Source organism: Pomacea canaliculata, linkage group LG10 (genome assembly GCF_003073045.1).
Source record: "Pomacea canaliculata isolate SZHN2017 linkage group LG10, ASM307304v1, whole genome shotgun sequence".
NCBI classification, from domain to species: Eukaryota; Metazoa; Mollusca; class Gastropoda; order Architaenioglossa; family Ampullariidae; genus Pomacea; species Pomacea canaliculata.
The window spans coordinates 4,110,705-4,125,968 of record NC_037599.1 but is presented as its reverse complement, the minus strand read 5'-3'; the positions used below and the strand labels follow the sequence as shown (position 1 = coordinate 4,125,968).

General features: G+C 43.1%; 1 protein-coding gene across 4 annotated transcripts in view; it reads left to right on the top strand.

The window, feature by feature from the left end:
• The window catches only part of LOC112574296 (galanin receptor type 1-like), a 69,564-nt gene extending 55,807 nt beyond the window's left edge, over positions 1 to 13,757 (top strand). For all 4 annotated transcript variants that reach the window (XM_025255285.1, XM_025255286.1, XM_025255284.1 and 1 more), the window contains 3 exons: positions 2,510 to 2,663; positions 3,148 to 3,270; positions 12,196 to 13,757. In XM_025255285.1, coding sequence (XP_025111070.1) covers positions 2,510 to 2,663; positions 3,148 to 3,270; positions 12,196 to 12,453 — 535 coding nt within the window. In that variant the 3' untranslated portion in view covers positions 12,454 to 13,757. The remainder of the gene's footprint in view (positions 1 to 2,509; positions 2,664 to 3,147; positions 3,271 to 12,195) is intronic.
• The last annotated feature ends 1,507 nt before the right edge of the window (positions 13,758 to 15,264 follow it).

The following is a 15,264-nucleotide window of genomic DNA, read 5'->3' as shown; positions in this document are numbered from 1 at the left end:
GCAGCTGATGGTCTGGAGTCTCCCCGGTTCCACTTCCACTGTGGCAGGCTGTGTCTCTGTGAGTGCCAGTCTCTTCACGGCGCCTGTTGCTTGTGTCATGTCTGTCAGTCTGACAGAGAAGGTCTCTTGTGTGTTGCCTCCCATCGTCTTGACGCCAGGGTGCGCTCGCTGGAATCTTCCAGTGGGTGGGGCAAGCCTCCCTGTGGTCTTGTGTTTGTCATTCACTTTGACGGGTGACGGCTGTTCACATCTCTGGCTGCTGTGAGCGGTGTCGGCTTCTCTTCATCTCCTTGCAACTCGCAGGAGGAGTCGAGGGCCCTGCTCCAAGTTCTGGGTGATGTCTGTACAACAATTCTCACAGACCTTCTTCATTGTTGTCCTCCAGAGGCTTCGCTTGTGATGTCTTCATTTAACTCACTTTGAAGTTTCTTCATTGTTGTCGTCGTCAGTCATCATCTTCATCTTCTTCTTCTTCTTCTTCTTCTTCTTCTTCTTCTTCTTCTTCTTCTTCTTCTTTTTATTCCTTGTTTTTAATTAATTTTCTTAAAGACCTTCCCTCTGTTATCTCTGTACACTCATTGTCCTCTTTAACTTGAAACTTTTTTAAAATTATTTTAGTCTGAAAATATATGGAAAAATCTGGTTCAGCCGACATGACCTCATGTGAAAGTTTGACCTCAGTGAAAAGGTCCTGCAGGCACACTTCATTGAAAACTGTTTGTCCCATCGGCGGTGAAGACGCTTCTAGGAGGTCAAACGCTTCAAGCAACCTGATTTCTCAATAAGGATTCATCAAACGATCGAATTTTATATCCTTGGGGTAACACTTGGGTCTCGTGTCTGTCTTCTGACCTGCAATATCTTCTCCACTGTTTCTTAGAGAGTTCCTTCTAAACAGACTTCAGAATTAGGTTTAGTTAAACCCATTCAAGGGACCAGGTTGTGGTCAGGATGTCGATGGCAAGAACAAGGACAAAGTGAAGATTACCATCCTCCCAGTCGCCACAAGGCCAGAGTTGAAACTTGGGACTTTCACAGTTTTAATTGAAGAGAAAGGTCAGACGGTCGGCGACTAGAATGAAAATTAACTTTGTTACAAGTGTGTTCGAGCTTGTGGATGTAGAAACACGAGGAACTGCCGCCATGGAACCTTATTACTACAAAGCTCCTTGTGTTTCATTTTGTTTCCTTGAAGGTGTACTGAGTGCAATCTTGATCAGCTGACACGGATGACCTCACTGTAAGCTAGTTGTAAATGTAAGATCTCTCTTTACTTCTTTCCGTCCTGAAGAGACAAGATGACACACACCAGACACCAATAAAGAATAAAATGAGATTGAATGGCTACAATCAGGCCTTGTCAAGTGTATCAATGTACATCATGTCTGGGGGATTTACTTTTTTTTTTCGAAGTAATTGTTAAAGACTTGCATCTCGATAACAGAATGGATGGAAATGTTCGTTGGGGAAATAATGTCTTCTTGTAACTGTAGACACGGGTAAACAACCTGCATCCTGGTAGAGAGGTGACACAGGCAGACGACATCATCAACTCCACTGCAACATGTCGTTTGAAGTCAGTCAGGGTGTCAGGCAATAATCAGGGTTAGGGTTAGGGTTAGGGCAAGGGGTCACGTGTGACTAGTAGACTGGAGACAGCATTCAGAGACTACGACCGTCTAGACTCTAGATTGATGTACGTATTGCAGGTCTATAGGGTAGGAGGATTTATATATGTAATCAATGATTAGTTTTGTTTTGTTTGTGAAATAGTAGCAATTTATTCATTAATGCTTTTTTTTTCTTTCGTTCTCATGCTCTCGCTCTCTCACCCTCCTCCAAACTTTAACACATCTCACTGTTCACATACACTTGTTTTACTTGTTTTACTCTCCATCCCTCCCTCACTCACTCACTCACTCGCTCGCTCGCTCGCTCACTCACTCACTCACTTCTGGATGTCATACGCCCTCTAGTTTTCAATTTTTCTTTTCTGGCATCGAAGTTCTGGCCCTCTCGGAGCACGCTCCCTCAATTTACGAGCGCGGTTGCTAATCACGTGGGAGTGTGGGGGGCAAAAACCGTTCATGCGCAGAACCAGGGGGCTTCTGGAAGAACAACACCGCAGTCTGCGGCTCGTTGATGTCAGATGTAGCTGAGCGGTCCTCCTGCCCTGGTGTTCCACCTCATTACTTGGGGTGAGCCTCGCAATGGCTCATCGACAGCCCGACAGTCACTCCGGACATCTCTAACGGGTATCCTGTCCCGTCACACCCGTCTCCTACAGGTTCTAACAGGGTATCCCATGCCATAATTTTGTGTGGGCTGTAAAGACTGAAATTTCCCACTAAATGCTGACAGACGATTTTGGACAAGAATGTACACTGTCAGCTTTTATCAGAGATTATTTTTATAAACGCAGTAGGCGTTAATACTAAACAAGGGCAGTAACTCAGAACCTTGTGCAGACAACCAGCAATCATTATGTTCTGTAATTGTATTTGTCCAGGTTCGGTGGGGCCTGCAGCAATTCCCGCAGTGACCACAGGGAGGGAGGCAGCTGGAATGGACGAGGTGCGCCATCGGACAGAAGCAGACTCGCCGCCTTCCCCAACTCCAAGTCCAAAGCTCCCGGAGAAGAAGCTCTGCTGGCAAGAAGACAGGTGAGACCGGCAGTTGACCTCTGACCAACATCTGCAATAGGTCACATATACTGTCCTCCACAGCAAACAACGTCTTGTCTCACTTTCTCACTCTTGTCTTCCTTCATCCTAAATTAATGATCGAGGTCAAGTCTGACTGCAACAAAACTTTGTTCCTTTCCGAAAACGACTTCCGCACAACTTCCTCTCGTCGTGTTGGGGTTGGAGAAAAACAAACTGCATGCACCGACAGCTTCTTCCAACTTTAGTTTGAAATTAAACCCAATTTAAATCAGATTTATTCTTCATTCTTCACCGCTTGTTTTATTCGATTTAAAGAAACCACGTGATCGGCAACGTTTATCTCTAACGGTCATTGCATCAGTTGTTAACAAAACAGTTTACAAACTTTCTTCACAATCTACAGGAACATACGATGTGGAAAGGCCAAATGTGTGTGTGTGTGTGTGTGCTCACTGTGACTTTTTCTTCTGTCCATGGTCAGGTGATCAAGATGCTTGTCGTCATCATCATCGTCTTTTTCATCTGCTGGGGACCGCAGCTCATCATCAACACGATGAAGCGCTTGCCTGTGAACGTCTACGACAGACATTCCTACCACGTGTCGGTTAGTACAAGCTTGATAAAGCCTGCTATACGGCTATTTAATTTACAGTGCTTCAAGTCAACCCCTTCATACTAGCCATACTAAAGGCCTACTAGACAACTAATTATTTTCCAATAATTGAAAAAACTTAAAAATACGAAAAAAATACGAAAATAGAAACACCTGATTCCGATGTGATGACAGCTCACCCACCTGTTCAGTGGGTTGATGACCGCTTATTGTCAGTTTTGAAAATTCGCTTTGTCCACAGAAAACTTTGATCTTTCGTCTGTTTTTCATTCGTGAGAGTCAACATCCACCTATCCACCAAAGACCTTAGAAAAACCCTGGAAAAGCAATCTGGCCTGTGGCTATAAATCCCTTTTCTGTGGCACCACGGGATTGTGTGTCTAAGTGTCTCGGAAAGGTGAAGGTTGATCTTTTCTCGACCCTAGAAAAATAACAACAATATTTTTGTAGCGACTTAGTCATCCCACGGAGTGCGTGGGAAAACAAAATGTGGGAGACTGGCCGTGTAAATGCGACTTGTGAGGATGAGAAGATATTTATGAGCAAGTGACATTTCACGAGAAAGATGTTGTAATGATGGCCGTCACTTAGTCGACAAATACCAGTCTAAAAGACATATCCAGACTCCAAGACAATCGCTACTTTATTTAAACCTAAAAATTAAATTCGTAAGGAAAATTTAAAAATTATTTTCATTGTATTCTACACCAAGGAGGTGTGTGTAAGAGCCCGGGTAGTCAAGGTGGTGGAGGATGAAGTGAAGAGCTAGAAAGACAGCATCGTCCACCGACCGACTGACCTGACTAGCAAATTAGACAAGGTCCATTCTGTCTCTGTTGGTACATAAGAAGTAAGAACTCTTGAGAACCAAAACTGTCATCCCGACAGATGTCAAGACCACGGGTCATCGTTTAATGATGTCACAGCGATGAACGATGACTGATGCTTTTAACAGCGAGGGACGAGAGAGAGCTGTGACATCACCGGATGTGACCTCTTTCTGAGTTCGTAAAGGTGTCCTCCGTCTCTCGAATATTAACGAATATTTAGAAAGTTCAGAAATAAACTGAGCTTCAGTAATAAATACACTTCCACTATTCTCCATTATCGTAGTCTGTAAATAATATTTAATAATAAAGACTTCCTCTGTGTCTTTTTCCCTTTTCTCGACTCACACACTCCAAAGCGCAAGAGCGGAAGTGACTCCAAGTGACCCCACTCTCCATCTCATCGTCCCTGGGGTTCCGTCTAAGATCGGGTTTATGAGACGAGATGTGAAATTCTTCTACTGCTTTTAACACTACTGCATTATTGAATGTGAAAATACAGCTTTATACCGCACAGTCCATCAGCCGAAGTGTAATTTCAAACACTATCCAAATGAATGTTGAGACGGTAACTGTGATTGAATATTTTCACACAGGGTTTCCATGGTTACAGGTCAGTCTAGCGACAGTTCCGTGGTCATGTTTTCCACAAACTGCGAGACATAAAATAAACTTTTGTCATTTTTTTTTAACTCTGCAAGGGAAATGTCGAGAAAGGGAGCTAAGAGATTGGTTAGCAGAAGTCCGCCACTCCGATGAGGATGGCAAGAGAGAAACTTGGTCTCGACAATCAACAGATGATCAGGACTGACAGAATGAGATTATTTTGAGGTGTTTCAGTTAGAACATTCATCTATGACATTAAGCTTGTCCTTTGTTTGGAACAGAACATGTGATATGTGTTTTCGGTGTTATTATTAAAACACTCACCTTTGAGGTGTACATGTTCCGCGAGGCTCAGTTAATTGTTTAAAACTGTCATTAAAACCTACAAAATTCCATTTTTTAATGACTAAGCAGAACGTATTGCAAAAAAAAAAAACATTTAAAAACTTTGATGTTAGGAATGTTCAAAGTAGAATGTTGTAGAATATTCACTGTAGAAAGGAGATAACATGTTTTCCGGTTTCTGCTTACAACACTCACCTTTGACATCATGTTTAACGTGGCGATGTCAAATGCCGGAAGCACAAAAAAAGGAAGAGCATCGGCGAATCGCTCTATTCTCACCCCACCCCAGCCAACTCCACCCACCTGCACGCGAGTGGGAGTAAAAACATGGAAGCCTTCTACTAATGGAAATGTTTCCAAGTCAGTGAGCAGGACAACCATTGCGCGTGTCCATCGCCGATATCGCTGGCGTCCTCGCTGCTTCATTAGCGCTCGGGAAAAGCTCAATGGGCCTGCATGCTCTGTGTGTGTGTGTGTCGGGGAGGGTGTCCAACCTCCACCCCATCACCCCCCGGGACCATGTTATGGACATGAGGAATCAATATACAGCCCGGAGGCTGCGAGGTTCTCAGCCATGGTCCTCCCCTGGTCCTCCCCTGGTCCTCCCATGTGTGGCCACCACCGCCAGGCCTGGTGTAGCGAGACTGTCTACCGGTAGATGCAGTCGCATGCACACCCCCGTGTCTAATTATCGCCCTCCCTTTTCTAAGAAGTAGCTGGCAAGAATTCTCACAGTCTCCACAGCTTCCTTCTAAGTGTTTTTGAAAGCAAGTACACAAACTGATGTCAGCATGTTGATTACTAACCTGGATGCCTGATGACTTATTTCCAAAACATGTTTCTCAGAAGCGAGTTTCGAAGCTTGTTTCGCCTGCTTCTTGTCTGAGTCCCATCAAGAAAATTGTCCAGAACTCCCGCGGGTAAAATATTTCAGATGTCAGCAGTGGGGAAGGGCATGTAACCATGTAAAGCAAAACACTGCTAATAAAATGTGGAGATTTAATCAGTGACAAGGCCATTGGCCATGACACCAACTGTGTTTTTTAACACCCAATGGGCCGAGACACTGTGTTGCTGGTGTTTTAACAAGCTGAGGTAAAATTACTTAATTGTATGCAGATTATTTTTGCAACACAAAGTGATATTATCTGCCCTTTAGTGATTTTTCTTAAAAGCAATAGGAAGAGAAATTACAGAGGACCTTCGCTTTTAGTTTTTAAAAACAAGACCCGACATTACCAATACTTTCGTGCTGATGTTTTACACGGAGTGTAGTTACCTGCTTCGTTTGGTGCTATTCTTTTAAAGCGCTAAAATGTTTTAAATTATCTACAGTTTATGGTGAAGGATTGAAAAAATAAACACGCGTGAAACTGCCCAAACTTTTTTTGCTTTTTTTTATATATATACAATACACTTAAAACTTGCAGAGATTTGTGCTGCTGAAACTGTTTTAACGGTCTGTTCATTCAAAATCCAGCTTTGCTCCTGTCCAGCTGCACATGTCTTGTGCCCCGGGCGAACTTTCAAGAATGTTTGAAATCAGACCAGGCAGAATAATTTCCGATACTTTTTTTTTTTTTTGTAAATAGGTCATCATTGAGTCAATTATCTTGTCAGAAAAGACAGGATGAGATAAGTAAATGTTCGATGTGGGTTCATGTCAGTAAGTATATTGACTAATCTTCAAGTAAGCTTCATATCAATAAGTAAATGTAAATCGCCTCAAAGGTAAGCGATGACATCACCTAAGGCGGAGTTTGTTTCTGTGGAGAGGGGGATGAGGGAAGAGAAGTGTAAATGAATTAGGATAAGTTTTAGTCGACGAAAGAAAGTGCTTCGTGGGTTCCATCCTGGTAAAACCTACGAAGCAGAAAAAAGTAGGATAAAATCTACAAAGAGGAAGGGAGGAAGGGAGAGGAGGAGGAGGAAAGCCGTGCAGTAAGTCTCATCTCTTAAAAGAATGAAATTTTCACCATTTTTCACTAGAAGGCAAATGAATTTAAAAAAAAAAAAAATTTATTTCAAGATGCCGGCTCGTGTGTGCGCTACTTGCGTCCAGCGCCTTCTCCATACATCACACGTCGGTGGCTCCCCCTGTGCATGGCGCACGCGGGACTCGTCCCCTCAGGCGGGGTAATCGCGCCCGCAACTCAATTGTCGATCTCCACAGAAGTGCTGCTGCAAGATTTGTGTCCCTTGTGCCTGTAACGGCTCTTCCATTTCAACTGACAGCATTGTTTCATTTGCTTAATCTTTTTATGGGGCCACCGCAGACCTCTTCGGGAAGCATCACGCTCAGGATTAACTAACCCAATATGCAGGAAATTTCAAAGAGTTTTCTCCCCTGTTTCTTCTTGTTACTCCCCTTTGCTGCAATCCTTTCTTCAGTTGTCATTGTTACAGCAAGGTGTGTCATAGCCTGCTAATACATGGTTATGTTTCCTGTCCTTTATTTCAAATTAGGTCCTTGGAGATAACTCCATGAACATTGTTTACAAGGATGCGTGTTTTTAATGACATTTCTCGTGATGGCTGTAATTTTTATCGGGTCTGCATCAAACATTTAAAATTGTAATATTTATCTGAGGTGATACACTCGCAGCCCGTTATCTTCCCACCATCCTATTCAAATGTTGGGCGAAACGTGAGGGAATGTGATCCATAACTTGAGATAACTTTGGAGAACATCTGTTGGCTAGATGGCGGGTGGGGAGATGAAACTGATGTTGTGTTTATGTTGAAAATTTAAAAATAAAACAATGTTCGTTCACATATTGTAATCTGCATCTTAGATACATGATAAGTCTGCCAGTAATATCCAACTCATCAGAATAACTAAGCTTTGCACTTATACAAACCACGTTTGTTTTCTCCTCGAAATGAGTGTAAGATTAAATTAAGATAAATGTGGAAAATAGTTAAAGTTAACTTAAAAGTTTTATTATTATAGACTTGTCTAAATTGTCTAGTGTATGGTTTTGGTTTCAATTTTTTTTCTTTGGTCATATATCCCTGTCAACATCAAGGAGAGGTAAGCATACAGTGACAAGCTTAATAGGAATCTGATGAAAGGTTTCTTTCTGTTTGTTCGTGTGCGTTAGCTAACTTGTAATTCCTCTCGGATTCCCCTCGGACGGGTGCTTACATCATTGCTGTAAGTGTAGATGACAGTGTGTATGGCTGTTCTGTGCCCAGCCACCCAGCTTGACCTATCAGAAGATTGAGAAGACATCTGGGAAACGCGAGCAACGAGGATCACCGGAAGGACTGGGTGGAGGGCAGGAAAGGATGAAGAGCGCAATAAAGGAAGTTGCATGTCTGAACTGCTGATGTAATGATCGGGGTGGAGGGAAGAGCCTGCGGGGTGTTTAGCCCGAGTATGAACCTGATCACGCAATGGCCGATGATGCGGGGGTGAGGGCGAAAGAACGTCGCTAGAGGAGATGGCGAGTGTGGAGGTGCAAAGGTCAAATGAAACCCCAAAAAAAAAAAGGCGGATGGGAAGCGGACAGGTCTTGGAGGGAGCGGGAGAAGAGTTTCTGACACCGTGTTTTCGCTGCAGTCAAATAATCAGTTTGCACCGACCGAACCCAGTTAATGACCAGTGGCCATCACCTCTCGACGGCGCTCATCGTGTCGGAGAAAAAAAAAAGAGGGGAAGTAACTCAAGCTGATGGTCTCTTTAGGGGTCAGGAGCCAGGGTCAGGGGCAGTGTGGAGCTTTCACTCTTCTCGGTCTTGAGATACTAAGTAGACCCGGTCCACAACGGGTGGGAAGTGTGAGTGATATCTCTCAGTCCCGTCAGAAACCGTTATTGCATCATCCTCACTCGATTTCCGAGTGTCTCGCAACTCTACGTCACCACTTCCGGGTCTGTGATGCTATGTAGTTGTTGCCCTTTGGTTGGTGGCTAAAGCACGAACTTGTATTACTGGACTGCTGGCAGGCGATTTTCTCCAGTCAACTACTAAAACGAGGCAGGTGTGTACAAAGCTTCCGGTTTAGTCCCATTCAATGTCGTGGCTCGCCGAGACTAACAGCGGAGAACTTCGCAAGAGGCTAAGCGATGGTCTCGGCAGACAGACAGCAATCCACCTATACACGTCCGTGACTAAAGCTCACCACGACAGTGAGAACCGGGTATCTCCCAATAGCTATCTCTCCTTTGACTGTCATATCTGTGTACAGGGCTCACCATTGTGCGGTTTTCTGTAGATACTTCAGTTTTCTCCACCCTGTGTATGTGTGAGAGAGTATATGAGTGCGAGAGAGAGAACAAGAGAGACAGTGAACAGTTATGATTTGAATTATTAAGACACACTGGATGCCATGCTGATAACTCAACTGTCTGCTCGTGCGACTTCATGTACATAAGCGGCTTGAGTTAAAACCTTTCACAAGAGTCTGTAGAAAAGTTGCGATCAACACTATTTCTCCATCACCCGTCACACTCCCCCGTCTTTTTTTTTTTTTTTTTTTTTTTTTTTTTGATGACAAGAGCCCGCTGTCTGGGGACAAGCAGCTGTTTTCTCTGTTAAAACGACAGCAGCTTTCTGGCAACTAATGAATGGCGGATAGTCACCAAAGCTTTCAGTGGTCCTGCCAGACAATGTTTCCAGTAAAAACATGGCGTGTTGCGGTCTCTCCTCGCCATTGATTTATTCCTCACCTTTCACGGCTGTCAGCTTCCTTCTCTTAAATGTGACCAACTCTCTAGAAAAACATTCACGCGTGCAATCACACGCATGTGCAAGTGCGGAAAGTGAGAAGCGACAGAAAAAGAAAAAAATGAGGGAAGTGCAGACAGACAGACTGGCTGTCTGTGCGGCTGGTGTGACGTTCGCTATTTTTTTCTTCTGTCTGCAGAAAGCCTATTTCTTCCTCCAGACAACACCTACTGAACGGTTTTCGCGAACAATGGCAGCCACACAAAAGTCGAGAAGTCGAAATGTATTTTAGTCCGGAGGTCGAGCTTCCGACTGGACTGCGCGGACTGGACGTCACGGGGACGCTCTGCTGCATAGAACGGAACGGAGCCCGGATGTAGCCTCGTTTTCTGTCAGCAGAGAGCCGTGTGCAACCTCGTGTCATTTAATCTCGTAACTGTCAACTTAATGTTTGCCGCCTAACCTTCCCGACATGGCTTATAGCTAAATGGGATGTCCAAAGCCCGCCGCCACAAGCCCGACAGAAACATTTCATGGATCTTTAACACTGGGAATGGCCGCCATGTTATCTGGAATATTCCTCTTAACGATGTTTGCCTGCAAACAGCCATTGCAAGGGAAGCCGTTGAAGATGAAATGCCTCCGTTTATCTGATGAAACTGCAAACATTCAATCTGGCGAGAGACTTACACAGGTCGGCGATGGCGAATGAAGCTCAGATTAAAAGGTCAACAGATTAAGGGTCCTACAGCCTCGACATTTTAAGTGAAGTGAAATGTGAGTGGCTCACTGTATCTATACAGGACATATGTATGGCCGAGCCTCGCCAATTTTTTATTCAACCTCTGCCTTACATGATAGATCAGGAGTATGTTTGATAAAAGAATAGGATAGGTAGAAAGGGGAAGAGGTATCCACAAGCCAAGGAACTCTGCCCCAGGGTCAAAAGGTCACCAGTTGTAGAGCCTCATACATACCATCACACACTCTCCCTCTCTCTGTCTCTCGAAAGACAGACATGTTGCTCTGTTCAACATGGTAGACAATATTACGAGTGAAACCGTCCATGACCATCATGCTTCCGTCTCCACAGGTGGAAAACAGATTTTCAAGCTACTCTGTGAATCCATTTAATAGAAGTCACCACAGAGGATTGCAACACCTTACCTTCTATTAACACCTGTGCTTTGCAACAAATATTACTTACATTTGTATCATTCGTCTGTTTTCTAGCATGACATACTTTATTTTAGAAGAGAAGATCGTGGATGCTGCCATCCAGTCACCTGACTTGTCGCACGTGCAGTTTAGTTTTTCAAAGAATAAAGTTGCAACTTTTGACACCTCCACAAAGACAAGAAGTGTCAGTCTGAGATCTTCTCACAGAAAAGTACTAGAAAGTGGAGCACGGAGAGGAAAACTGTGGGCTTTGGAAAGGTTTTAGTGCTGATCGAAACTAATGCTGTGTTGCCTCCCCTTTAATCTGACAGTAGCATCCCCTGAGTGGATTCATTGGAGAGGCGCTAATGGAGGTTGTGGCTAGGCTTGTTTTTGAAGGTATCCAACCGTTACATACTTGCAACCTTTTTGCTTCTGAGATGCCGTTCATTGACACAAGACCCACGTGTACAGTTGTGTCTGAAGCTCGACTGGAAAGCTTTGTCTGCCCCTGCCGAAACTTTTTTATCGAATAAAAAAATGGAGAATTAAAAAACTTCTCAGACGGAGGACAGCAAGGAGACGGACTGTTGCACCAGATCCAGCACACCGTTTGGTTGTTTCTTTCTTTCTTTCTTTCTTTCTTTTTTCTTTTTTTTTTTTTTTTATTTTTTTTTTTTTTTTTTTTTGGGGGGGTTTTTTTTTTTTTTGTTATTTTTTAATGGGGTTCCTTTTGGTGTTTCTACTATTTTCCACAGGGACCCACTGTAAGTCCTATAATGGTTCGCATGTAAAAGTTGTGGACCGTGTGAAAGGCCAGAGTGTCATCGCTAGTTAACTGTCAATTGATGTTTATTCGTCGAGGGGTTTGCGACATGCATTGCGAATTAAGGGAGAATAGTTTGTCCAGCTTATCCCCAGTGTCACACTTTCTGTTCGTCGCTGAAGTACTGCGTCCCGACAGAGTTTGTCCTGATGACAAGGATTTCCCCTACCCACCCTTTTAAGGAGCTTTTAGTTGTTGATGAGGTGCAAGTGTCGAGGGACTTGCAGTGAGAAGGATGTTGCCTGATGATGCGACTCACTTTTACCGTCCTCCGAAAAGAAAAATTGTTTTCAGATGACTTAGTCTAAGGCTTCTTTCCTGTGATGCTTATGTCTGTATAACTTATGTTCTATTTCATGCTTCTATATCATATTTTCCTATCCTTATATTTCTGTGTCACGTTTTTATAACATACTCTCCTCTCATTACATTCCTATTTCGTGTTCTTCTTTATATTTTTGTTTACTCTTGCTCTTGTCCACAGGTGATGTTCTCCTGCTTGCCCTACATCCAGTCTTGCATCAACCCCGTCATCTACGTGCTGATGTCCAAGAAGATTCGCGAGTCCGTGTGTTCCGTGCCCTGTGTGAGTGCAGTTGCCTCCCTCTGCACTCGGCGTGACGTCAAGCACTCCCCCACTCACGAGCTGATCGCGACCAATCACAGCGCAGTCGTGACCGGAATGAAAACGTCTCTGGAAACTGTCCGCAGCTACGGCGCCAGTGAATTTACTGATGTGTGAAGAACTAATCAGTCACAGCTGCGGCCACTCCTTGTGGACGGCTTGTCTCCTCCTGACATGATTGACTACATTCCATGATGTCATTGATCTGACCACTCCTCCTTTCCTTTTTTTTTTTGGGATGAGGGTCATTCCAGAAATTCGGCATTACCTTAAACGATCACGTTCTTGTCTGATGAATGCCAGAAATTGTGTGTAACAAACTGAATGATGTTTATGGAGAAAAAAAACGAAAAAGAAAGCTGAAACTTGAAATATGGCCGCTTAGTTTTTAAAACCACTAAGGTTTGACTGTTTTCCCAGTTTGTGACCCAAGCCAGTCCACTTGGCCATGTATCCCGTGCGATCCTCTGCTTCAGAAGGGAAGTGGATGCTTGGATGGACAGATGAAGAACTGGCTGCCATCGTGAAGGAGTGGACTGGTCATTCGGTGCAGGGTCTGCTCACCACCTCAAAAGACAAGTGGTGAGCCTTACCTGCTGCGTCTACCCGGTTGTTCTCACCAATGACCAGTCCCCGTGACCCAGTGACCTCTCGTGAGTTGGTACCAGGGAAGTATTTTTTGTGTCCAGATGTAGATTCTGGAGCAAGCTGAGACGGACGAGATACCCTGGAATTACCAGAAATAACAACAAAATAACACGATGTGTACTAGTATGTACAAGAGAGGGTTCATCTCCAGGTGCACACCCCAAGCCACGGTTTGTTGATTCTGTGGAAGATTCGCCAAACTTCAAAGCCAAAGACAACTCACAATATAAGAACGATTCTTGTGATGTTCACCGGTGGGCGGAGAAAAGGGACAGTGACAAGGTGGTGGGTGTGTTTTCTTGCTTTTACCATAAATCTTCTTCAAGAGGAAATTATTTTCCGACGATGTCTGTGTTCACGGATTGATGTGAAATGGATTAATACTTTACCTGTTGTCTGAATGCTTGGTCGCTTTTCGAACGATGTGTTCATGTTATTCTTTATCTTAAAAGTTGAAAAATATTCTAGATTGAAACCTTTGTTTCATTTGGGTATTTCTGCTAACTGTGTTATTATAAAAGATTTTTTTTTCTTTCGGTAAGCTCTTTCATAACCAAATCATTTGTTGATTACGAATTTTCCGCGATAAAATCAGTGTATTAAATGTCACCATTATGTTATGAGATAATTTTTAAAATATGAAGCTGACCTTTTTGTCTTCCTTCTCTCTGTGTTCTCATCTCTTTTTTTCCCTCATTTCTTTCATGTAAGTTTTTTATTTGGAGCACTTATGGTCAGAAGGCTCGAGTTTAGAGCAAAACAAAAAAAAAAATTAAAAATCGCCGCTTCAATTCTCACCTGACTAATGCCTGGACAACACCCTAAACATCACTGCTTACTGATTTATCAGGCTGGAAGGTGGTAAAGGATAGGCTGGACGAATGTCGTTTCTTAGTCCCGGTGAACCACTCACGACGTGTCCCCTGTTTTTAAGATCTTCACCTTCAAATTTCTACAACTTTACTTTCTTTGTAATCTTATTGAGAAAATAATATTATTATACTTTATTTAATATCCTTTACAAATATTAGCCCATATATAAATATTTATTATTAAAGTTGTATACTGATCCTCGCACAGTTTAAAATTCTGGATATTTTTGTATCAACCTCAAACTTCGCACGCATGATGTGCGTGGTTACATTAACCACTTGTTTGCATAATACATATGTATATATTATAATACTTAAAAATACATTGCGACTACACTGTTAGAGAATCCACAGACATGGGACTGTGCTACCATGCGAGGCAAGAGTGTTTTATCTACAGAAGTACTTTAGCGATGTCCATCGTCAGAGACCGACACCACGGACTGTGTGACACAAGCTCGTGCTGACCCTGTAGGTCACTGCTGGCATCAATTGTTGTGATTTGGTGGAATGTTTGTCACAAATTAGAAAAAGTTTTGCCTCGTTTTTAGGGCACTATAGTGATGTCGTACTCATCTGTGATCCTTGTGTTCTGTTTCGATGTACTGGTGACCTTACACATACCTGTACAAAGTACACGAACATGCACTGGTGACCTCACACATACCTGTACACAGTACATGAACATCTACTAGTGACCTTACACATACCTGTACACAGTACACGAACATCTACTAGTGACCTTACACATACCTGTACATAGTACATGAACATCTACTGGTGACCTTACACATACCTGTACAAAGTACACAAACATGTACTGATGACCTTACACATACCTGTACAAAGTACACAAACATGTACTGATGACCTTACACATACCTGTACACAGTACACAAACTGTATTTGCTGCTCGGCGAACCATGTCCCTGTCTTACAGTCCCATACTTGTTGACAACTGTCACCCCGCTGAAGATATAAAAATACATTGTTTGCTATCCTTTTCTGTTTGGTAGCTTACCCTGACGAGTGCTGACATTTTTACTGACTTTTACCTGATTTTGTGATAACAGAACAGGACATTCTACGTTTGGATGAGGACCATCACTTCACTCAGCAAGTCACGTGACCCCGGCATTTTCGTGTGCATAATATGCATTTGATTTCTGCAAGAGAGTGAGCCGAAATGACCAGAAGAACAGAGCTGATTTAGAATCATGACCATAATGCTTTGAAAAGACATGTGACTCCTGTAATCTACACATCTTCATGTTTATTTTCTCTCCCACCTGTTTTCGAGTCCCTAACCCTAATTATGAAGGTCTTTCGAGATTCATTAAAGGAAATGACACAATTTAGGCCTATTATATCTCTGAGAGTCTACAAATGCCATCTTCAATGACTATGA